Source organism: Mustela nivalis (genome assembly GCF_964662115.1).
Source record: "Mustela nivalis genome assembly, chromosome: 5".
Classification (NCBI taxonomy): Eukaryota; Metazoa; Chordata; class Mammalia; order Carnivora; family Mustelidae; genus Mustela; species Mustela nivalis.
This window is the reverse complement of record NC_139024.1, coordinates 82,311,065-82,334,633: the sequence shown is the minus strand read 5'-3', so window position 1 is coordinate 82,334,633 and position 23,569 is coordinate 82,311,065. Positions and strand designations below refer to the sequence as shown.

At 38.3% G+C, this 23,569-nt stretch overlaps 1 protein-coding gene across 7 annotated transcripts in view; it reads left to right on the top strand.

The window, feature by feature from the left end:
- RWDD1 (RWD domain containing 1) overlaps positions 1–14,079 on the top strand; it is a 29,882-nt gene extending 15,803 nt beyond the window's left edge. For all 7 annotated transcript variants that reach the window (XM_082732214.1, XM_082732219.1, XM_082732216.1 and 4 more), the window contains 4 exons: positions 10,057–10,200; positions 10,523–10,655; positions 11,181–11,243; positions 13,792–14,079. In XM_082732214.1, the coding sequence (XP_082588340.1) occupies positions 10,057–10,200; positions 10,523–10,655; positions 11,181–11,243; positions 13,792–13,913 (462 nt within the window). In that variant the 3' untranslated portion in view covers positions 13,914–14,079. The remainder of the gene's footprint in view (positions 1–10,056; positions 10,201–10,522; positions 10,656–11,180; positions 11,244–13,791) is intronic.
- The last annotated feature ends 9,490 nt before the right edge of the window (positions 14,080–23,569 follow it).

The following is a 23,569-nucleotide window of genomic DNA, read 5'->3' as shown; positions in this document are numbered from 1 at the left end:
GAACAATTGACAGAAAACATATCTACACTTTAAATGTTTCAAGGACTATTGGTCCTCTGACTGCTGATATTTTAAAAATATCTGGAGCTATTAGAGAATGAAGAGTGAAATAGATCAAACATGAATTATGCTTATCTTGGGCGGGCTTTTTATTGGCTTTAAATAGTATGCAATAATTTCAAGAGTCAGAAAATGCTAGTAAATATGTATAACCAGTACCTTGAACAAGGAGAATTCCTGATGTATCTTTCTCCCTTTCTCTCTCTCTCATGAGATCTGTATGTATGTATATGTATGTACAGATACATACTACTACCCAGTATGAAGTTATACTAATTCTAATATTTGACTTAAAATGCTTCATTTTAAAACATTGCAGAGAACCTGAGGCAATATGCTAATTCAGTTAGTCATTTATTAATGTAAGTTATTTGATCTGAGTGATTACTTTCTATGTGTTTTATATTTTGTTTGTACTCAAGCTTCATCATTTCAGAAAAGTAGTTTTGATTTCTTTCTCATACTTACCTAAGATCATATCTATTGAGGGAGTATTTATACTTTTTCTTCCAAAATAGTATTGATTTTCAATATCAAAATAATTCATATTATAAAAAACTCAGAAAGTATAGAAACTCATAAAAAAGAAAATTAAAATTACTGTTAATTTCACCAACCAGGTATAACTGCCTATTAACATTTTGGTATGATATGATTCCAGACTTTTTTTCTTATGCTTATACTCCTAGTACTCCTCTTCTACCCCAAATTAGATCATTCTATATATAATGTTTTATAACATCCAGATGTGAGCATCTGTCCATTTTAATAAACATGCAGATGAATCATCATTTTTAATTTCTTGAGGAATCTCCACACTGTTCTCCATCATCATTTTTGATAACTGTGTAGAATTTCACTGTGTGTAATTACACATATCCTTTTTGAAACAATATTTACCATTTTTATCTGATTTAATATGTAATTCTTTGAACATGCTTCTTTTTTTGTGGGGGAAGGAAGGGGCAGGGGCAGAGGGAATGAGAGAATCCCAAACAGGCTCCACTCCCAGTGCGGAGCCCAACATGGGGCCTGACCCCACAACCCCAAGATCATGCCTGAGCTGAAATCAAGAGTTAGACATTCCACCGACTGAACAACCCAGGTGTCCCTTTGCACATTCTTCTATATCACTATTCGTAAATCCTTAGAGCAGAGTCTTCATTGAATCCCTATTGCCTGGCATATAGTAGACACTCAGATATTTTTTTGAATAAATGAAGAAAGTATATTTTTGATGAGTATATAGTCCAGTGTTTTCTATAAGTAAGATTACTGGGTTAAAGGTTGTGCATATTTAATTTCTAACACATTGCCAAATAGACCTTCAAAATGGTTGCGCCAGGTTATGATCTCACTGTAGCCATTGAGGTGTCTGCCCACCTCTGCTAACATTAGATTTTTTTCATTTAGAAAGAAAAAAAAAGGTAAGATGAAAATAGTATTTAATCATAATTTGAAATTCTTTAATTAGTAGTCATGTGGAAATTTCTTGTGTGACTTCTCATTGTCTAGTTTCATATAACTGATTCTTTGTTTGCTTTTCTTATTGGAGCCCTGGAATACTTAAGTTGTTAAAAAAGAGAGCATACTGGGATTTGATTTTGAAATGTATCAAGCTTTAAGTTAAGTAACCAAGACAGACACCATCCCCCCTTTCATAGGTTTTATATTCTGGTGAGGAATGTGGACTAGCAAATTGGAAATTGTTATTCTGTGTGGAAAAGTGCTGTGAGTGGACATAGACTTGAGGCACTGGAGAAGCTTTCAAGAGAAAGAGTTTGTCAGGCAATGAAGAGAAGATTCAGGGCAGAGGAACAAGCTTGTTCAGAGGCATGGAAATGAGAGAGAGAGAAGAGATCAATACTTCCTTCCAGAGCTTCTAGTCATACTAAATTTCTTGAGCTTAGAATTTGAGGTTAGTGATTTTATGTGACAGAACTAAAAAGATTAATTCCCAAAGGATCTTCTGAACTATTTTAAAAGTATGGTGTTGCTCTGATTGATTTGGGAGGCTGTCAGGAATTTTAAGTGAGAGACTGACTGGATCAGTTATGTGTGTGTATTGAGTGGCTAGAGAAGTTGTTATCAGGGGTGACAAGACCACAGGTTTTAAGAAAACCGGTTAGGAGTTTCTTGTAATACTTGAAGATGATGGTGACCTGGGTTAGGGTAATAACAGTGTTGATAGAGAACAATAGGCAGATTGAAATGACATTTTAAGAATAGATTAGAGGCAGGGGCAGAGCTTATGATAGGATGTGAGTGTTCATGCTGGGTGGTTGGTGGTTTGGTTCTCTGAGTTGGGGAACATAGAAATAGTTGTGGAGAAGATGATGATTTTAGTGTTCACATGCCTGCGAACATCATATTGCTGTCCAGTGGGCAGTTTTAATATGGGTTTTGCACTCAGGAGATAGGTTTATGTAGTCAGATTTAGGAAGGTTAGCATGAAGATACCACAGAGAAACCCTTGGAAGAGAATCATAGGAGCTAGCTTGAGACCTTGTATTCAGAGAAGGCAAAGGAGATAAAATATCTACTTGAATGCCACTGAGGCCAGCCCTGTCAAAGTAGTGGCTGGAAATCTCTTCTGCTTCTAAGATGGAGATTCTGGCTTGTATATTTGGAATTTTTTGTGTTGTTTTGTTGTTTTTTTTTTTGTTTTTAATTTTTTATTTTTTATAAACATATATTTTTATCCCCAGGGGTACAGGTCTGTGAATCACCAGGTTTACACACTTCACAGCACTCACCAAAGCACATACCCTCCCCAATGTCCATAATCCCATCCCCTTCTCCCAACCCCCCTCCCCCCAGCAACCCTCAGTTTGTTTTGTGAGATTAAGAGTCACTTATGGTTTGTCTCCCTCCCAATTCCATCTTGTATCATTGATTCTTCTTCTACCCACTTAAGCCCCCATGTTGCGTCACCACTTCCTCATATCAGGGAGATCATATGATAGTTGTCTTTCTCTGCTTAACTTATTTCGCTAAGCATGATACGCTCTAGTTCCATCCATGTTGTCGCAAATGGCAAGATTTCATTTCTTTTGATGGCTGCATAGTATTCCATTGTGTATATATACCACATCTTCTTGATCCATCCATCTGTTGATGGACATTTAGGTTCTTTCCATAGTTTGGCTATTGTGGACATTGCTGCTATAAACATTCGGGTGCATGTGCCCCTTTGGATCACTACATTTGTATCTTTAGGGTAAATACCCAGTAGTGCTATTGCTGGGTCATGGGCAGTTCTATTTTCAACATTTTGAGGAACTTCCATGCTGTTTTCCAGAGTGGCTGCACCAGCTTGCATTCCCACCAACAGTGGAGGAGGGTTCCCCTTTCTCCGCATCCTCGCCAGCATCTGTCATTTCCTGACTTGTTGATTTTAGCCATTCTGACTGGTGTGAGGTGATATCTCATTGTGGTTTTGATTTGTATTTCCCTGATGCTGAGTGATATGGAGCACTTTTTCAGTGTCTGTTGGCCATCTGGATGTCTTCTTTGCAGAAATGTCTATTCATGTCCTCTACCCATTTCTTGATTGGATTATTTGTTCTTTGGGTGTTGAGTTTGCTATGTTCTTTATAGATTTTGGACACTAGTCCTTTATCTGATATGATGTTTGCAAATATCTTCTCCCATTCTGTCAGTTGTCTTTTGGTTTTGTTCACTGTTTCCTTTGCTGTGCAAAAGCTTTTGATCTTGATGAAATCCCAATAGTTCATTGTTGCCCTTGCTTCCCTTGCCTTTGGCGTTGTTCCTAGGAAGATGTTGCTGTGGCTGAGGTCGAAGAGGTTGCTGCCTGTGTTCTCCTCAAGGATTTTGATGGATTCCTTTCGCACATTGAGGTCCTTCATCCATTTTGAGTCCATTTTTGTGTGTGGTGTAAGGAAATGGTCCAATTTCATTTGTCTGCATGTGGCTGTCCAATTTTCCCAGCACCATTTATTGAAGAGGCTGTCTTTTTTCCATTGGACATTCTTTCCTGCTTTGTTGAAGATTAGTTGACCATACAGTTGAGGGTCTATTTCTGGGCTCTCTATTCTGTTCCATTGATCTATGGGTCTGTTTTTGTGCCAGTACCATACTGTCTTGATGATGACAGCTTTGTAATAGAGCTTGAAGTCCGGAATTGTGAGGCCACCAACTTTGGCTTTCTTTTTCAATATCCCTTTGGCTATTCGAGGTCTTTTCTGGTTCCATATAAATTTTAGAATTATTTGTTCCATTTCTTTGAAAAAGATGGATGGTACTTTGATAGGAATTGCATTAAATGTGTAGATTGCTTTAGGTAGCATAGACATTTTCACAATATTTATTCTTCCAATCCAGGAGCATGGAACATTTTTCCATTTCTTTGTGTCTTCCTCAATTTCTTTCCTGAGTACTTTATAGTTTTCTGAGTATAGATTCTGTGTCTCTTTGGTTAGGTTTATTCCTAGGTATCTTATGATTTTGGGTGCAATTGTAAATGGGATTGACTCTTTAATTTCTCTTTCTTCTGTCTTGTTGTTAATGTAGAGAAATGCATCTGATTTCTGTGCATTGTTTTTATATCCTGACACTTTACTGAATTCCTGTACAAGTTCTAGCAGTTTTGGAGTAGAGTCTTTTGGGTTTTCCACATATAGTATCATATCATCTGCAAAGAGTGATAATTTGACTTCTTCTTTGCCGATTTGGATGCCTTTAATTTCCTTTTGTTGTCTGATTGCTGAGGCTAGGACCTCTAGTACTATGTTGAATAGCAGTGGGGATAATGGACATCCCTGCCGTGTTCCTGACCTTAGCGGAAAAGCTTTCAGTTTTTCTCCATTGAGAATGATATTTGCGGTAGGTTTTTCATAGATGGCTTTGATGATATGAGGTATGTGCCCTCTATCCCTACACTTTGAAGAGTTTTGATCAGGAAGGGATGCTGTACTTTGTCAAATGCTTTTTCAGCATCTATTGAGAGTATCATATGGTTCTTGTTCTTTCTTTTATTGATGTGTTGTATCACATTGACTGATTTGCGGATGTTGAACCAACCTTGCAGCCCTGGAATAAATCCCACTTGGTCGTGGTGAATAATCCTTTTAATGTACTGTTGAATCCTATTGGCTAGTATTTTGTTGAGTATTTTCACATCTGTGTTCATGAAGGTTATTGGTCTATAGCTCTCTTTTTTGATGGGATCCTTGCCTGGTTTTGGGATCAAGGTGATGCTGGCCTCATAAAATGAGTTTGGAAGTTTTCCTTCCATTTCTATTTTTTGGAACAGTTTCAGGAGAATAGGAATTAGTTCTTCTTTAAATTTTTGGTAGAATTACCCCGGGAAGCCATCTGGCCCTGGGCTTTTGTTTGTTTGGAGATTTTTAATGACTGTTTCAATCTCCTTAATGGTTATGGGTCTGTTCAGGCTTTCTATTTCTTCCTGGTTCAGTTGTGCTGCTTTATATGTTTCTAGGAATGCATCCATTTTTTCCAGATTGTCAAATTTGTTGGCATAGAGTTGCTCATAGTATGTTCTTATAATAGTTTGTATTTCTTTCATGTTAGTTGTGATCTCTCCTCTTTCATTCATGGTTTTATTTATTTGGGTCCTTTCTCATTTCTTTTTTGATAAGTACGGCCAGGGGTTTATCAATTTTATTAATTCTTTCAAAGAACCAGCTCCTAGTTTCGTTGATTTGTTCTATTGTTTTTTTAGTTTCTATTTCATTGATTTCTGCTCTGATCTTTATGATTTCTCTTCTCCTGCTGGGCTTAGGGTTTCTTTCTTGTTCTTTCTCCAGCTCCTTTAGGTGTAGGGTTAGGTTGTGTACCTGAGTCCTTTCTTGTTTCTTGAGAAAGGCTTGTACCGCTATATATTTTCCTCTCAGGACTGCCTTTGTTGTGTCCCACAGTATTTGAACCGTTGTATTTTCATTATTATTTGTTTCCATGATTTTTTTCAATTCCTCTTTAATTTCCCGGTTGACCCATTCATTCTTTAGAAGGATGCTTTTTAGTGTCCAGGTTTGGGTTCTTTCCAAACTTCCTTTTGTGGTTGAGTTCTAGCTTTAGAACATTGTGGTCTGAAAATATGCAGGGAATGATCCCAATCTTTTGATACCGGTTGAGTCCTGCTTTAGGACCGAGGATGTGATCTATTCTGTAGAATGTTCCATGTGCACTAGAGAAGAATGTGTATTCTGTTGCTTTGGGATGAAATGTTCTGAATATATCTGTGATGTCCATCTGGTCCAGTGTGTCATTTAAGGCCTTTATTTCCTTGCTGATCTTTTGCTTGGATGATCTGTCCATTTCAGTGAGGGGAGTGTTAAAGTCCCCTACTATTATTGTATTATTGTTGATGTGTTTCTTTGATTTTGTTATTAATTGGTTTATATAATTGGCTGCTCCCACTTTGGGGGCATTGATATTTAAAATTGTTAGATCTTCTTGTTGGACAGACCCTTTGAGTATGATATAGTGTCCTTCCTCATCTCTTATTATAGTCTTTGGCTTAAAATCTAATTGATCTGATATAAGGATTGCCACTCCTGCTTTCTTCTGATGTCCATTAGCATGGTAAATTCTTTTCCACCCCCTCACTTTAAATCGGGAGGTGTCTTTGGGCTTAAAATGAATTTCTTGGAGGCAACATATAGATGGGTTTTATTATCCATTCTGATACCCTGTGTCTTTTGAAAGGGGCATTTAGCCCATTAACATTCAGCGTAACTATTGAGAGATATGAATTTAGTGCCATTGTATTGCCTGTAATGTGACTGTTACTGTATGTGGTCTCTGTTCCTTTCTGATCTACCACTTGTAGGCTCTCTCTTTGCTTAGAGGACCCCTTTCAAAATTTCCTGTAGAGCTTGTTTGGTGTTTGCAAATTCTTTCAGTTTTGTTTGTCCTGGAAGCTTTTAATCTCTCCTTCTATTTTCAATGATAGCCTAGCTGGATATAGTATTCTTGGCTGCATGTTTTTCTCGTTTAGTGCTCTGAAAATATCATGCCAGCTCTTTCTGGCCTGCCAGGTCTCTGTGGATAAGTCAGCTGCCAATCTAATATTTTTACCATTGTATGTTACAGACTTCTTTTCCTGGGCTGGTTTCAGGATTTTCTCTTTGTCACTGAGACTTGTAAATTTTACTATTAGGTGACGGGTGTGGGCCTATTCTTATTGATTTTGAGGGGCGTTCTCTGAACCTCTTGAATTTTGATGCTTGTTCCCTTTGCCATATTGGGGAAATTCTCCCCAATAATTCTCTCGAGTATACCTTCTGCTCCCCTCTCTCTTTCTTCTTCTTCTGGAATCCCAATTATTCTAATGTTATTTGTCTTACAGTGTCACTTATCTCTCGAATTCTCCCCTCGTGGTCCAGTAGCTGTTTGTCCCTCTTTTGCTCAGCTTCTTTATTCTCTGTTATTTGGTCTTCTATATCACTGATTCTTTCTTCTGCTTCATTTATCCTAGCAGTGAGAGCCTCCATTTTGATTGCACCTCATTAATAGCTCTTTTGATTTCAACTTGGTTAGATTTTAGTTCTTTTATTTTTCCAGAAAGGGCTCTTATATCTCCCGAGAGGGTTTCTCTCATATCTTCCATTCCTTTTTCGAGCCCGGCTAGAACCTTGAGAATTGTCATTCTGAACTCTAGATCTGACATATTACCAATGTCTGTATTGATTAGGTCCCTAGCCTTCGGTACTGCCTCTTGTTCTTTTTTTTGTGTTGAATTTTTCCGTCTTGTCATTTTGTCCAGATAAGAGTATATGAAGGAGCAAGTAAAATACTAAAAGGGTGGCAACAACCCCAGGAAAATATGCTTTAACCAAATCAGAAGAGATCCCAAATCGTGAGGGGGGAGAAAGGGGATAAAACCTTAAAGAGGTTCAAAAAGGAAGAAAGAAAAAAAAAAAAGAAAAAAGAAAAAAGAAAAAAGAATTAAGAAAAAAGAAAACGAATAAAGAAAAATATAAAAAAGAAAAAATATATGTATTAGATAAACTTGTTAAAAAACGTTAAAAAAGAAAAGGGTAAAAGTAAAAAAAAATTTTACCAGATGGCGAGATAAAAAAAAAACAAAAAATGAAAAAGAAAAAAATTAAATTAACTGCAAGACTAAAAAAACTCACAGGGAGAAAGCCGTGGGTTCCGTGCTTTGCTTTCTCCTCCTCTGGAATTCTGCTGCTCTCCTTGGTATTGAAACCGCACTCCTAGGTAGGTGAAGTTGGTCTTGGCTGGATTTCTTGTTGATCTTCTGGGGGAGGGGCCTGGTGTAGTGATTCTCAAGTGTCTTTGCCCCAGGTGGAATTGCACCGCCCTTACCAGGGGCTGGGCTGAGTAATGGGCTAGGGTTTGCTTTCAGGAGCTTTTGTTCCCTGAGCGCTTTCTGTAGAGTTCCGGAGGACGGGAAAACAAATGGTGGCCTCCTGGTCTCCGGCCCGGAGTAGCCGAGAGCCCGGGGCCCCACTCCTCAGTGTGCCCTCAGAGAACAGCGCCCAGTTTCTCCCGTCTGCCTGACCTCCGGCTGCACTCCAAGCTCACCGAGCCTGTGGCTGGTTCAAGGTAACACTGAGCTGTGAGCTTACTGTCCGCTCTGTCTCTGTAGCTGGCTTTCTCGTTCCAATATCCACAAGCTTTACGACACTCAGACACCCCCGATCCTTCTGTGACCCTGCGGGACTTGAGGACACGCTGACCCCGCGTGGGCTTCGCCCCGGTTTAGCCTCTGGTGCAATGTCCCTCAGTGGAACAGACTTTTAAAGTCCTGATTTTGTGCTCCGTTGCTCCGCCACCGGGAGCCGGCCCCTCCCCCTGGGGTCTATCTTCCCGTCGCTTTGGATTCACGTCTCCGCCAGTCCTACCTTTCAGAAAGTGGTTGCTTTTCTGTTTCCAGAATTGCTGTTGTTCTTCTCTTCCATCTGCTGATGGATTTGCAGGTGTTTGCAATCTTTAGATAAGCTATCTAGCTGATCTCCTGCTAGCTGAAGTAGTCTCAGCCTGCTACTTCTCGCTATCTTGACTTCTCCCCATTTTGTTTTGTTTTTTAGGTCTGTTTCCTTCAGACTATATCTTGTTTCTATGATAAGCAAGAAACCTTGTTTTTCTTTGGTCTGCTTTCAAATGACCAACTTCCAAATAGCTTTTGAATTACAGTTGACACTTGAATAACATGGAGGCTAAGAGACACTGACCTTCCACACAGTCGAAAATCTGTGTGTAAGTTTTGACTGCCCCAAAACTACTACTAACTGGCAGGAAGCTTTACCCATAATACAAACAGTTGATTAATGCATATTTTGTATGATATATGTTCTATATACTGTATTCTTAAAATAAGCGTGAACATGTTCTTTAAAGTCATAAGAGAGAGAAAATACATTTACAGTACTATACTGTGTTTATTGAAGGGGGAAATGGATGTAAGTGACCTGTGCATTTCAAACCTATATTGTTCAAGGGTCTACTGGTCAACTGTCTGTCCCTTTCTTGAGTTGGAGAACTTTTATATTTGATTTTAAGCCATTTCAAATTGAAGGAAAAAGATAGGTAAAGATAAATCACAATCTATATTCTTTATTATTGTATATTAGAAAGTCACTTTGGCTTCAAAGTTCAGTTCATTGTCACAGCTCTTAAAATAGCCCAAAAGATCTAAATCATGAAAATTTGGTGGAGAGCTCATGTTACTAGCTGCTGTAGGAAAAAGTTTTCTGAATTCTGGTTATTAAACAGAATTGAGTAAAATAGGTATCTGTTTCAGGTTGCAGGTAGCAAATTACATGTCTTTTAAAATTTAACATATAGTTATATATATGTATGTATGTGCTCAATTCTTAAATGCTCATTTATCCAGGTATCTGAACTTACATTGTAACTGAATTAGTAATCATATCATAAATGTCTGGAATTTAGTGATTATGATGAAGCACTTATTCATCGGTTAGTTTTTCTGTTTTTCTGAGAAGTATGTTTCTTATTACAATCTTTCTTTTGTTTACATAGGCAGAAGAAAACCTTGGTATGGTGATGATCTTTACTTTAGTGACAGCTGTACAAGAAAAATTAAATGAAATAGTAGATCAAATAAAAACTAGAAGAGAAGAAGAAAAGAAACAAAAAGAAAAAGAGGCAGAGGAAGCTGAAAAGGTATACTATAAAGCTGGGTTTTCTTTCATTATTTTTTACATCTTTTTTTTTTTTAATTGTTTGGTGGGATTTTTTGTTTTTGGAAATTTCAGTAATTTTGGCAATTGCAAAATAAATAAGAGTAAAATTTACTTAAATTTTCCTACATAAAATGTTAGAAGTCACTTACTGCATTGGTCACATAGCATGGGTAATAATAAAAGGTTAGTACAGCTCATGCAAGTAAGTTTGAGAAATATACATTATTTCTTTATAAAGTATTAATTTTTTAATAAATCTTAAGTTTCTTATTTATGTAATCCTGTCTTTTTTATTTTCTAAGCAATTATTTCATGGCACTCCTGTTACAATTGAGAATTTCTTAAGCTGGAAGGCCAAGTTTGATGCAGAACTCTTGGAAATTAAAAAGAAACGAATGAAAGAAGAAGAACAAGCAGGAAAAAATAAATTAAGTGGTATGACTCCCGTCACTGCTGCCCAGGCTGTTCTATATTCTTACACAGCAAGAGGATCATTTGGACAGATTTCTATAAAAAAAGTAACATATTTGGGCATCTAGGACAAAAAGAGAAAGCATTCTATCGACATGATGACATTTCTTCATCCATAATTATAATTAATTTTTATGGCTTACCTCTGATGAAAATATCGCAACGGATAGATCTTGAGATGTGGCTCCCACAACATTCTGAATCACAATGGTTAGAAGTGGTAGAGACAAGTGCATTTGGTTTTCTAGGACTCTGAAGCAGACTGGGTTTTCACTTGTTTGATTTTAATGCAGACACATATCACATGCCTCTTAGCTACTTACTGAATTGATAAATTTATTGAAATTCACAGAAAAATAGGTTTTCTTGTTTTCTTGGATTATTATACTTTTTAAAGGATTGTAGGGAAGATGGAGGAAAACTGGAGAGGTGGGAAACTGGAACATATAGGAAAAATATGTTTGAATTAAATATATTTGTTTCTTTTAGGGAAACAGCTCTTTGAGACAGATCATAATCTTGACACATCTGATATTCAGTTTCTGGAAGATGGTAAGATAATATTAAGATTCCATGTGTACATAATTCACTGTTCTTAATATCAAACCATGAAAATCAGAGAGATAACTTAATGTAAAATTTTCCTCCAAGGCTAAAAACACACACATTTTGAAGAGTAGATTATAATGTTTGATTAATTTATACACTAAACCATAGCAATATATTTTTTAAAGTTTTCTGATAACTTAAGCAACATCAAAGATAGAAGTAAACAACTGTGGTCACATTAATCTCTGATAACCAGTAATCCAGGCCACTGTAACTCAGTAAACCAGGTGACCTGGTTTACTTAAATTTCTAGTATCAGAAATCTCTGGAAACTATTTCATGGTCATGGAACTTTATAAAGACCTCAAATCTGAAAGTCTTCATGCCCTCTAACTGAAAATCTTATGTTTCATACTAATCTTACTGTCCTGAACATCTATTTCCCTGTACTTTCCTTCTCCTTTTTATCCTAAACCTTATCCTTTTTCAGTCTTCTGTCCATCCATTATTCATCCATCTATAGATATTTTGCACCTCTAGTATAAGCCAAGCGTTGCCCTGGTTGCTGATGATACATCAGCAGAGAACAGTATAGACAAATTCCCTGCCCTGGCCTATGTGTGTTCTTAAACTGGGTTCCATATTCAGTCACACTTGTGATAGTGTCCTAGAGTTCTGCTTCATTAGCATTTTTTCATACTCATCTTGCCAGTTGGGGATCCTGTAGCATCTGGCCTTTCAGCTTTGTTCCTAGACTATCTCCTGGAAAAGGTTAAGAAGCAATGTTGATGTGGCCTCACTGCCAAATCATGCTTCTTAACTAGAGCTAGGCCCTTATGGACACTCACCATTTTATTTTATTTTATTTTATTTTATTATTTTATTTTATTTTATTATTTTATTTTATTTTATTTTATTTATTTTATTTTATTTTATTTTATATTTTATTTTATTTTATTATTTTATTATTTTATTATTTTATTTTATTTTATTTTATTATTATATTATATTATATTATATTATATTATATTATATTATATTATTTTATTTCTTACTGCATTCTTGCTCCAGGACATTTATTAGTCTCAAACAAATAAAAACACCCCAAACAGACAGACATACCGACCCAGCAAGGTTGTCCTTGTGCATCCCCCCCTCACTTTTCTAGCTTGTTTTTCTCCTATTTTATTGAGAAATTCTGGAACCAGAAAGCTGTGTCTTATTCTCTCTTGTTCTTTAGAAGTTTTATGGTCTCCCCTCATCCCTGATTCCTTACCCTGTCTAATGGATCAAGTATCTCTTCATATCCAGTGACTCACCCCAAAAGCTCTCCATCGATTCTGCATCAGAAATGTCTTTTCCAGACATTTTCAACTCTTTCCTCCTAACTTGAGTGTTTTATCATTCTTTACCCCCTCGGTGTTTGTGCTGGCTTCTTGCATTGTCTCCTTGCTTCAGTCCCTTCCTCTTTTTGGTGCCTTTAGTCACTGCCCCTGAGGTGGCATTCCTAAAACTTGTGTTTGATCATGACACTTCTCTCCTTAAAATCTTTTGATGGTTCTGTGTTACTTAGAGGAAAAGGTTGGCCTACACAGTCCTTCAATTTGGACTTCATCTATGTTATCTCCAGATGTTTTTCCTAAAGAATCTTGTGTTCCAGTTGAAAATATTCAGTCTTATTTTTTCTTTCTCCCTTTGTGTATACCTCTACCTATAATTGCTTCATCCTGTCCCCTTTTCTTCTTGGTGGATTAAAATTTATTTTAAAGGTATTTTAGATGTTATCTGTTTGGGGAAATCTTCTCTGTCTCTCCCAGAGACAGTGAATTATTCTTTGGCCCGCACTTAGCAAAAGTGTATTTTATTACTTAATAGCTCACAGGCGTGAAGCCAGACTTATTCTCATTGAATTGAATGTTAGGGGGCTGGAGTCTGCCAGGAACAGAAGATGAACAATTTTTGGTGATTTAAGAGTAGTGTACTATCCCACGTTTATGTACTTGAGACAAACAGAAGAGTAAAGATGTTTAATGCAAGGCCAAGGTATTGTTTTGTATAGTGCTCAGATATTTGGAATCTGAGGAAGGCACACCATTGGTTATAAGGGGAACTACGTGAGAGGAAGGGTCAGGTTATATCTAACAATGAAATAACAAGTATAGTTGAGCTTTAGTGATGTACATATCTGCCAGTACTAGAAGAGATAAACTCCTGGTTCAGGCCCCGTGGTCAGTAACAGTCAACTTTGTATAACCAGGATATACTATTGTCCTCTGCTTAGAACATGCCATGTCATAAATAATTCATTCTAGGAAAGATTTTTTTTAATAACTGGATTTTTTTTTAAAACTTGAAGCATGAAGTTGCTCTTAAAATATGTGTCTGTGCTGACCAATGCAGATCACTGTTGCTTTGATTTGCAGTAGTAGTTTAGGATTTCATCATGGGCACCTCACTTGCACATTTAGAAGTTTGTGTGTGGTGTTGCCAGTGAGTTATGTGATTTATTCCTGAGCATAAGACTGAAAGTGAAATCTTTTGTCTTTTGCAGCTGGAAACAACGTGGAGGTAGATGAATCTCTGTTCCAAGAAATGGATGACTTGGAGCTAGAGGATGATGAGGATGATCCAGACTATAATCCTGCTGACCCAGAAAGTGATTTGACTGACTAATGGACTGTCCCCAGCTGCAGAGAGGTGTGACTGCCACAGTATCTGTGGCTGTGCTGAGGTGTTGATTTTTCTTTCTTTTTTTCTAAGAAAAAATAATTTTCAGGAGAATATTCTTCTGATAGCTTTCATCATTGAACTTAATAAACTGACCTTAAAGTTTCAAATATAACATGTTCAGTTCCTCTTCTTGGTAGGAATAAGGTCACATATTTAAAATCATTTACTGTTAGAGAGAGATCCAGCCTGTAACACTAAGACTTGAAGATAGAGTGCAGCAGTGCACAGGTGAGGGTTCATATACAAGGAATTGTAGTAACTTGGAATTCCTATGCTGGAGACACTGACGGCTTTATGCTTCTGAGTGCTATCATTAATATAAAATACTAGCAGACGGAGGTAAAGAGCACATTAAACCTTCTGAATTCTAGCCTTTGGTCTTGATAGATTTAAGTCTTTACAAAAACAGAAGTCTAATTTGTATTCAGGATTAAAGTGGACTTTAGTCTTATGGTAGTATTTGAGTCAGCATCCTCTGTGGAATTATTAAAAGGTGTGCACTCCTAGGCTCTTCTCAGTTTAGTTTATTAAACACTGACTTTAATCTGAATTTTGAAACAGTGAAATCTCATGCCAGTTGACACAGGTTACATCGTTGGATAATCCTTATCCTCCAGTCGTGAAATAAATATATTTGTGATGTTCCCTTACTTTTCTAATTTAATCAGTTCTGAAAAGCTCTGAATTGTTGAGGTCGTACACTGTCTGCAGGAGAATACATACCTACATTAATGCACATATGAGACCTTTTCTGTAATGATTTGGAACGACTGACTTGGGGACTTCAGGTAAGTGAGCCAGGCTTCATGCAGGTTAGCCAGTCACTGTAGTTTTGGAGAATTGAGTCTTAATCCTAATAGGAAGTTACTTGTGCTATTGCAGATCACTGCCTCCTTTCAAAAGAACATATACTACATATCCACAAGCACAAGCACCTCAGTCCCATGTTTAATTTTGGAGTTAGAACTCTGGCTAAAATCATACTATTTAAGACAAAACTATCATTGAGGAATGTAATACTTTGTCACTAGCTTTGGTTCTGACCAATAAAAGGGAATATCAGTAATGCTCAGCATTTCTCTGCAGAGACAAGTCTAAAAGTTTCTTTTGTGTGAGAATTAACTTTTTCTTTTTTTTTTTTTGTAAAGATTTTATTTATTTATTTGATAGACAGAGATCACAAGCAGGCAGAGAGGCAGGCAGAGAGAGAGAGAGAGAGAGAGAGAGAAGCAGGCTCCCCGCTTAGCAGAGAGCCCAATGCGGAGCTTGATCCCAGGACCCTGAGATCATGACCCGAGCCGAAGGCGGAGGCTTTAACCCAATGAGCCACCCAGGCACCCCAAAAATTAACTTTTTCTAAGGAGAGATCCTTTCTGAAGATGCATTAAGAACTCAAGAGCAGTTTAATAAAGGGTAAAACAAGCAATGATGAAGAAATGTAGTGCTATGGTCAATGAAGATTTGACCTTCGAGTGTCCAGAGTGATTCCACCTCCTCTTCACTCCTGATTTTCTTTTAAAGTATAAGTTTTTTACATTTTCTGTAGGTATTGAATTGAATTCTGCCTTTGTCATTTCAGAATATAGGCAGAACCTAATGGTATGGAAATGAAGACAAAGAGTTAGTTCTAATGATACTCTGAAGTATTTTCATCCAGAGCAAATACTAATATTTCTTTTGTTTTCTGAGTTACACAAGGACTCTACTTTTCAAAATGGAGCACACATAATCCCAGGATGTGCAAAAGCATGACTGGTGGTATTTGAAGCAATCACTGGCCATCTCAGATTATCAGTTTGGTTCTTGGATTTGGGATAATTTTTGCTTTTGTTTCTCTATGTATGCTAAGTTGTATAAAATATAAGATTAAAAACAAATACAGGTATGTGTATCCTTTGCTGTATCCCTGTGACAATGTCTGGCACTGAGTAGGCATCTAATATTTGTTGAATGAGTGAATTATGAAATAGAATGAAAAATTGGCATGCATTTTTTAAAGATAAAACATGACAGTTCAGTGTTCTGTTTGCCATCTTCAGTTTTGCATAACTGGATTCTGCATTACTTTATACTCTTCTGCTAGCAGAGGTGCCTTAGGGAAGAGGTGGATAAATACTGACTTAAGGCAAACACATCTAAAAGGTTATAGGAACATTTCCTAGTTGAGGTAAGACCAGGAAGAGGATGAATAACAACTCTTATGGATGCACAGGATGAGTTCATGGCTTGTACTGTCACAAACTCCAAAGATACACGTGCTAAGATGTAAAGAGATGCATTCTTGGAGTCCAGGAGAGAGGGGAGTGTGGGTTTTCAGTATTTATGTGCTAGCACATAGTTCATGTTACAACATGAGGTAGTAAAGGACCTCCAGTAGCTCACAGTGTTTGTCCTTCAGAGAACATACATATCAAGCAGCAAAGGTAGACATTGTATGATATATTAAAATGGGTTGACACTTCCACAACTGTAGAGAGTAATTTTGGAGAGACCATCGATATCTAATGTGATAGGGAAAGGTTTTTGCAAATGATATGTGGAGTATGAGTCCATATAAATGTATAAACAGCAACGACATTAGGTTCTTCGCTGCTTTAGGACCTGTGTCAGAATAAGAGATGCAGAATGTTGCCAAAAGGTATATTATGTTGATAGTCTTCTGTTTCCTACCACTTTAGTTGGGCAAAGGACTTGGAAAGAAATGGGTGAGGTAGTTTGGGAATGCACAATTTAGTTTACCTTCCATTAATAAAAAATGGAAAAATGCTCAAAAATGTTCAAGAACATTATAAGGGATAGCAAAACAAAATTTTAAATAATAACTGCTGTGCAGAGCCATTTTGGCACCTGAGGTAAAAGAACAAACCAGTAATTAAAATTTGGAATATTTTATTTATTTTGGATTTTATGTTAATCTTTATTTTTTAAAATACTGCATTAAATAGTATTTAACTTAATAACTGACTTTTTGGTGCCTCCTTTAATTTTGCAACTAATATCAGTGCCACTTACCTTACCATAGTCCTTGATAGTTCCAAAAGGCTTTCAGGGTTCTCTGGTCTCTATCCTAAGAATATTGAGACAGGCCTGGAGGTGAAACCATGTGGAGGGGGGCTCCTTTGTGTAAATGCAGATGCTCAGGAAAAAAAGAATGATTCATACCAGCTTCAAGCAGTTATTAAGCTAAAGCAATTAAGGGCCTGGAAATTACTAGACTATGTGCTACTGCCACATGCCTAAGACATCCCAAAAAATAGGTTATAGCTGGGAACCTGGATGGCTCAGTTGGTTAAACGTCTGCCTTTGACTCAGATCATGACCCCAAGGTGCGGATGGAGCCACACATCAGGCTCCCTCCTCAGCGGGAAGTCTAGTTCTCCTTCCTCTACTCCCCACCGATTGTGCTCCCTCAAATAAATAAAATCTTTAAAAAATAGGTTATAAAAGAAGGGCCATCTGTACCCTAAAGTTCATAGCAGCAGTGGCTACAATTGCCAAAATGTGGAAAGAGCCAAGATGCCCTTCAACAAACAAATGGACAAAGAAGATATGGTCCATATATACAATGGAATATTCTGCAGCTTTCAAAAAGGATGAATACCCCACTTTTGTATCAACATGGACGGGACTGGAGATTATGCTGAGTGAAATAAGTCAAGCAGAGAAAGTCAGTTATCATACGGTTTCACTTATTTGTGGAACATAAGGAATAACATGGAGGACATTAGAAGAAGAAAAGGAAAAGTGAATTGGGGGAAATCAGAGGGAGAGATAAACCATGAAAGACTCTGGACTCAGAAATAAACTGAGGGTTTTGGAAGGAAGGGAGGTGGGGGGAATGGGTGAGCCTGGTGGTGGGCATTAAGGAGGGCATGTATTGCATGGAGCACGGAGTGTGGTGCATACACAATGAATCTTGGAACACTGGAAAAACAAAATTAAAAAAATAGGATATAGCTTTGACCATACCAATCCAACCATAGGTGTGATATAATCTTTAGTAAAATGAATTATACTCTAAATTTGGTGGTATCTTTAATAGATTGATTCTTGTGGAACTCACTGTCTAGAAATTACAGATCTGGAACATTTTCCACCTAGACTTTTGGGATATTTTTAAAAGAACTTGATATTTGGATGTATCTTCTGACATTTAAGTTTTGTGTTAGAGGTTAGACTGATTTATCTCTGTTGTTTGAAATGGCCCCTAGCCATTAGAATCTGTTACCAAGAGTGTTTTAAAATGGAAATATTGATGCTAAGGCCCTTGAAAAACAACATAAAAGGAGAGTCTTAGGCACATTCTCTAAGGTATGCATTTAGTGTCCCCTCCCTTTTTTTCCCCCCCATCATCAACTTATTTTATTGGATTCTTACTGAGATAGGAAGTGTCTGTGTCCATGTAGTTTATGAAGTGAGGTTGAAATGTCTCTCTTCCTCACATTGGTACTCAATTGATAAAGAAACAGGACACGTTGAGCTAGCCCCAGAGAGCTTGAACACAAAGGAAAAAAAAATGATTTTAATGTTTAATACTTAATATTTTAGTTCACCACCAAAAATTAATGCATGCATAGTATGAAGATATATAAGATGGCTCTAGTGGAAAGACTGAGAACTGGAGTAATAGGCTCTTCTAATAACTGAGAGTTTGCACATAATTATCAATCTCTGATTCTTGATTTCCTCTGTAATATGGGGATTACATTAATTTCTGAATATGAAAAAATAACTTAAAAATGACAACTAATAAATGTGTTCAAATTGGTGAGTTAACACTGCAGTTGTTCACAGGGCTTTTTTCCCCAAATCTCCCCACATTTCCTCTCCATCTTGTCCTCCTGCTACACACAATGAAATTGTAGGGGAGAGGTGTACTGTGTGGGCTGAATGTTGCATATATTGAAATCCTGAGCCCCATGGTGATGGTGTGAGGAGGTGGGCTCTGGGAGGGGATGACTGGGATTAGTGCCCTTACAAAGCCTTGAGCTCCCTTGCCACTTCTGCCATGTGAGGTCACAGTGAGAAGACCAGGAAGGAAGAGGATTATTCTCTCCAGACACGAAATCCTGGTAGCATTGCCTTGGACTTCCCAGCCTCTGAACTGTGAGAGGTGTGGGTCTGCTGTTAGAAGCCACCCAGTCTATGCTGTCCTGTGATGGCAGCCTGAATGGACTTAGACAAATACTCATCTTTCTTTTGCCTTTATTTCATTAAAAAAGTGAATCAAGGAGCAAACAAAATATGTAGCAGTGCAGGTGTTGAGTTCTTCAGCTGCGGGGCCACAGCCGACACCCTGCATCCCAACGCTAGCAGCAAAACTGCCTCAAGTTAAAGCAACTTGAAGGGCAGCCCAGCTCCTTAGCTCCCTGTTTGATCACTTGAGGGTCTTAATGCTCTGTCATTGGAGTTCAACTTCCTCCTCTGCCCATAGTAGCTGCCATCACTCCCTCACAGGTGGTGTTCCTGAGGGCCCTTCCCAGTCCTCATGCAAATCTCAGTCTGTGTCCTCAGAGGATCCCAAAGGAAAACATCCTATGAAATAATCTCAATTAAAGCAGCCTGGTGACCCAATGGCGGGACAGCAGTGGTACAGAATCCGCTGCGGACAGTTTGGTGGGATGGGTGTTGAGCCAGGATCCTTGTTCCCCATAGACCCCAAGTGGTCCTAGGAAACCGGTTGAGGGTGTGGCCTGGAAATACGTGGGAGCATTTCTGTTTGTCACAAGCTATCAGGGTGGGAAGAAGCCAGGGATGCCAAACACGTTCCATGAGTTGTGAGGACAGCCCCACAATTGGAAGAGCTGTTGCAGAAACAAAAGGCACAAAAATAAATAGAAACCTGGAAACCTTATTCCCTTTGCTGGCCCCTTGTTCAAGTTTTGTCTCCCGTACACTCTTTGGTGTCTGTGGCTAATTGTGGGGTTTTTGGTATTTGTCCAGATTTTATAGATAAGTGAAAGATGGACTGGAGGGGGTTTGTGTTATTATCATGAGACCAGAGCTAGAGTGATAAGAGTTATGATTCCAGGAGGTTAAATGGAGTTTGGGCAATTATGGGTGTCTAAAGTTGCTCTAGAATAGATGGATCTCAGATAAAGTTGTGGCATCTTGGAAGGTTCTCACTGTTCTGGTGTGAGTCATGTATTTGTAGAGGAAAGCAAGCATCTGTGGTTGTCCTTGGAACCTGGCCTTCCTCAGGTTCTTCCCCACCCTTTCGTATATGCCTGTTTTTCCCAGGTAACACCTGTACTGCATTTCAAATTCATCTCCATCCTCATTTAGGTAAAACAACAGACAGAAGAAATTCCTCATTCAACATTTCTCATTCAATTCTATTTAAATGAGCAAGAGGTGTCCCATCAGCATCTTGGCAGTGTGAGTTGCGTGTTTTCTCTCCCTTTCCATTTACATCTAATTGGACATCTGTGACTGATGAAAGTACCCCTGCAGAGCATTAAAGAACACTGAGAGATCCTTGCACCTGCATCCCAAAGTGGGTAGATTTGGAATCAGAGAGGTTGTCGGGCCAAGGGAGGTAGAGCAGCAGTGTGCCAGTGCTGGTCCTAGCAGAAGAGACTGAGGAGGCAGAAAGCAAAGGGTAAGTTGAAGTTCTGTTGGCTGCTCAGGTGCACGGAGGGACCTGTTGTTCTTCAGCAGCATCTAGATTACTAAGGAGAGCTCTGTGACTGGCACAAGGGAAGGAAAGGGAAGAAAGACTAAAAGAATTGAAGGAAGGTGTTTCCTGCTTTGTGCCTTGGGATTTCAAGAAGTCTGGGAGGTCTGAGACCCCACTTACCCATCCCACTGGCCTTGGGCACACCCACGACCCAAGTGCTAAAGCCCACAACGGCCCTGCCACTCTGCCACCAACTTTTTTTTTTTTTTTTTAATGTCAGTTCTCTTAGGTGTGCTCCTAATTTTAGCAATGAATTAGCTCCAGCAAGAGAAAATGAAACATTCCAGTAAGAGAAAAGGAGAATTGTGTGATATGACCTTCTGGGAAACACAAGTAAAGTTTCTGATAGCCAATGTGCTTAATTCTTAAAATCAAGATCAACAAAGACTTTCCTAAATAAGAAAGATGCTCCACTCCCAAACTACTAGAACTCATACAGCAATTCAGTAACGTGGCAGGATACAAAGTCAATGTATAGAAATCAGTGGCTTTCTTATACACTAACAATGAAAATACAGAAAGGAAAATTAGAGAATTGATTCCATTTACTATAGCACCAAGAACCATAAGATACCTGGGAATAAACCTAATCAAAGAGGTAAAGGATCTGTACTCGAGGAACTACAGAACATTCATGAAAGAAATTGAAGAAGACACAAAAAGATGGAAGACCATTCCATGCTCTTTGATTGGAAGAATAAACATTGTTAAAATGTCTATACTGCCTAGAGCAATCTATACTTTTAATGCCATTCCGATCAAAATTCCACCAGTATTCTTCAAAGAGCTGGAGCAAATAATCCAAAAGTTTGTATGGAATCAGAAGAGACACTGAATTGCTAAGGAAATGTTGAAAAACAAAAGTAAAACTGGGGGCATCACGTTACCTGATTTCAAGCTTTACTACAAAGCTGTGATCACCACGACAGCATGGTACTGGCATAAAAACAGACACATAGACCAGTGGAACAGAGTAGAGGGCCCAGATATGGACCCTTAACTCTATGGTCACATAATCTTCGACAAAACAGGAAAAATTATACAGTGGAAAAAAGACAGTCTCTTCAATAAATGGTGCTGGGAAAACTGGGCAGCTGTATGTAGAAGAATGAAACTCGACCATTCTCTTACACCGTACACAAAGATATACTCAAAATGGATAAAAGACCTTAACGTGAGACAGGAATCCATCAGAATCCTAGGGGAGAACATAGGCAATAATCTCTTAAATATCAGCCACAGCAACTTCTTTCAAGATATGTCTCCAAAGGCAAAGGAAACAAAAGCGAAAATGAACTTTGGGGACCTCATCAAGATCAAAAGCTTCTGCACAGCAAAGGAAACAGTTGACAAAACAAAGAGGCAACCCAGGGAATGGGAGAAGATATTTGCAAATGACAGTACAGACAAAAGGTTGATATCCAGGATCTATAATGAACTCCTCAAACTCAACACACACAAAACAGACAAGCATATCAAAAAATGGGCAGAAGATATGAACAGACACTTCTCCAATGAAGACATACAAATGGCTATCAGACACATGAAAAAATGTTCATCATCACTAGCCATCAGGGAGATTCAAATTAAAACCACATTGAGATATCACCTTATACCAGTTAGAATGGCCAAAATTAGCAAGACAGGAAACAACATGTGTTGGAGGGGATGTGGAGAAAGGGGAACCCTCTTACACTGTTGGTGGGAATGAAAGTTGGTGCAGCCACTTTGGAGAACAGTGTGGAGATTCCTCAAGAAATTAAAAATAGAACTTCCCTATGACCCTGCAATTACTCTACTGGGTATTTACCCCAAAGATACAGATGTAGTGAGAAGAAGGGTCATCTTATAGCAGCAATGGCCACAGTCACCAAACTGTGGAAAGAACCAAGATGCTCTTCAACGGACAAATGGATAAGGAAGATGTGGTCCATATACACTTTGGAGTATTATGCCTCCATCAGAAAGGACGAATACCCAACTTTTGTAGCAATGTGGATTGGACTGGAAGAGATTATGCTGAGTGAAATCAGTCAAGCAGAGAGAGTCCATTATATGGTTTCACTTATTTGTGGAGCATAACAGATAGCATGGAGGACAAGGGGAGTTAGAGAGGAGAAGGGAGTTGGGGGAAATTGGAAGGGGAGGTGAGAGACTATGAGAGTCCATGAGAGAGTATGGACTCTGAAAAACAATCTGAGGGGTTTGAAGTGGCAGGGGGGTGGGAGGTTGGGGGAACCAGGTGGTGGGTATTAGAGAGGGCACATATTGCATGGAGCATTGGGTGTGGTGCAAAAATAATGAATACTGTTATGCTGAAAATAAATAAAAAATAAATGAAAAAAAAAGAAAGATGCTTGATCCTAAATAAGAAAGATGCTTTCCTAAATAAGAAAGATGTCCAGTGAGTTGACAAAGGCACATTTCACCTGGTATGAAAAATTATAGCACGATGGTATCATAAAATGATGACAATTCAAAGCCACTGAATATTGTGATCCTATTCATATATAACTAAAAACAGCTTTCATGAAGAAACTCAGCTACAGTACATTTAGAAGGCAGTTCTGAGAACTCAGGCATAAAATTAATGAACAGGAGTACTTTACCAATGAGATTGAAACTATATAAAGGGACCAAACAAATTCTGGATCTGAGGAACTCAACAAGTGAGATGAAAAATGAATTAGAAAGCATCGGAGGGGCGCCTGGGTGGCTCAGTGGGTTAAGCCACTGCCTTTGGCTCAGGTCATGATCTCAGGGTCCTGGGATCGAGCCCTGCATCGGGCTCTCCGCTCAGCAGGGAGCCTGCTACCTCCTCTCTCTTTGCCTGCCTCTCTGCCTGCTTGTCATCTCTCTCTGTCAAATAAATAAATAAAATCTTAAAAAAAAAAAAAGAAAAAGAAAGCATCGGAAATAT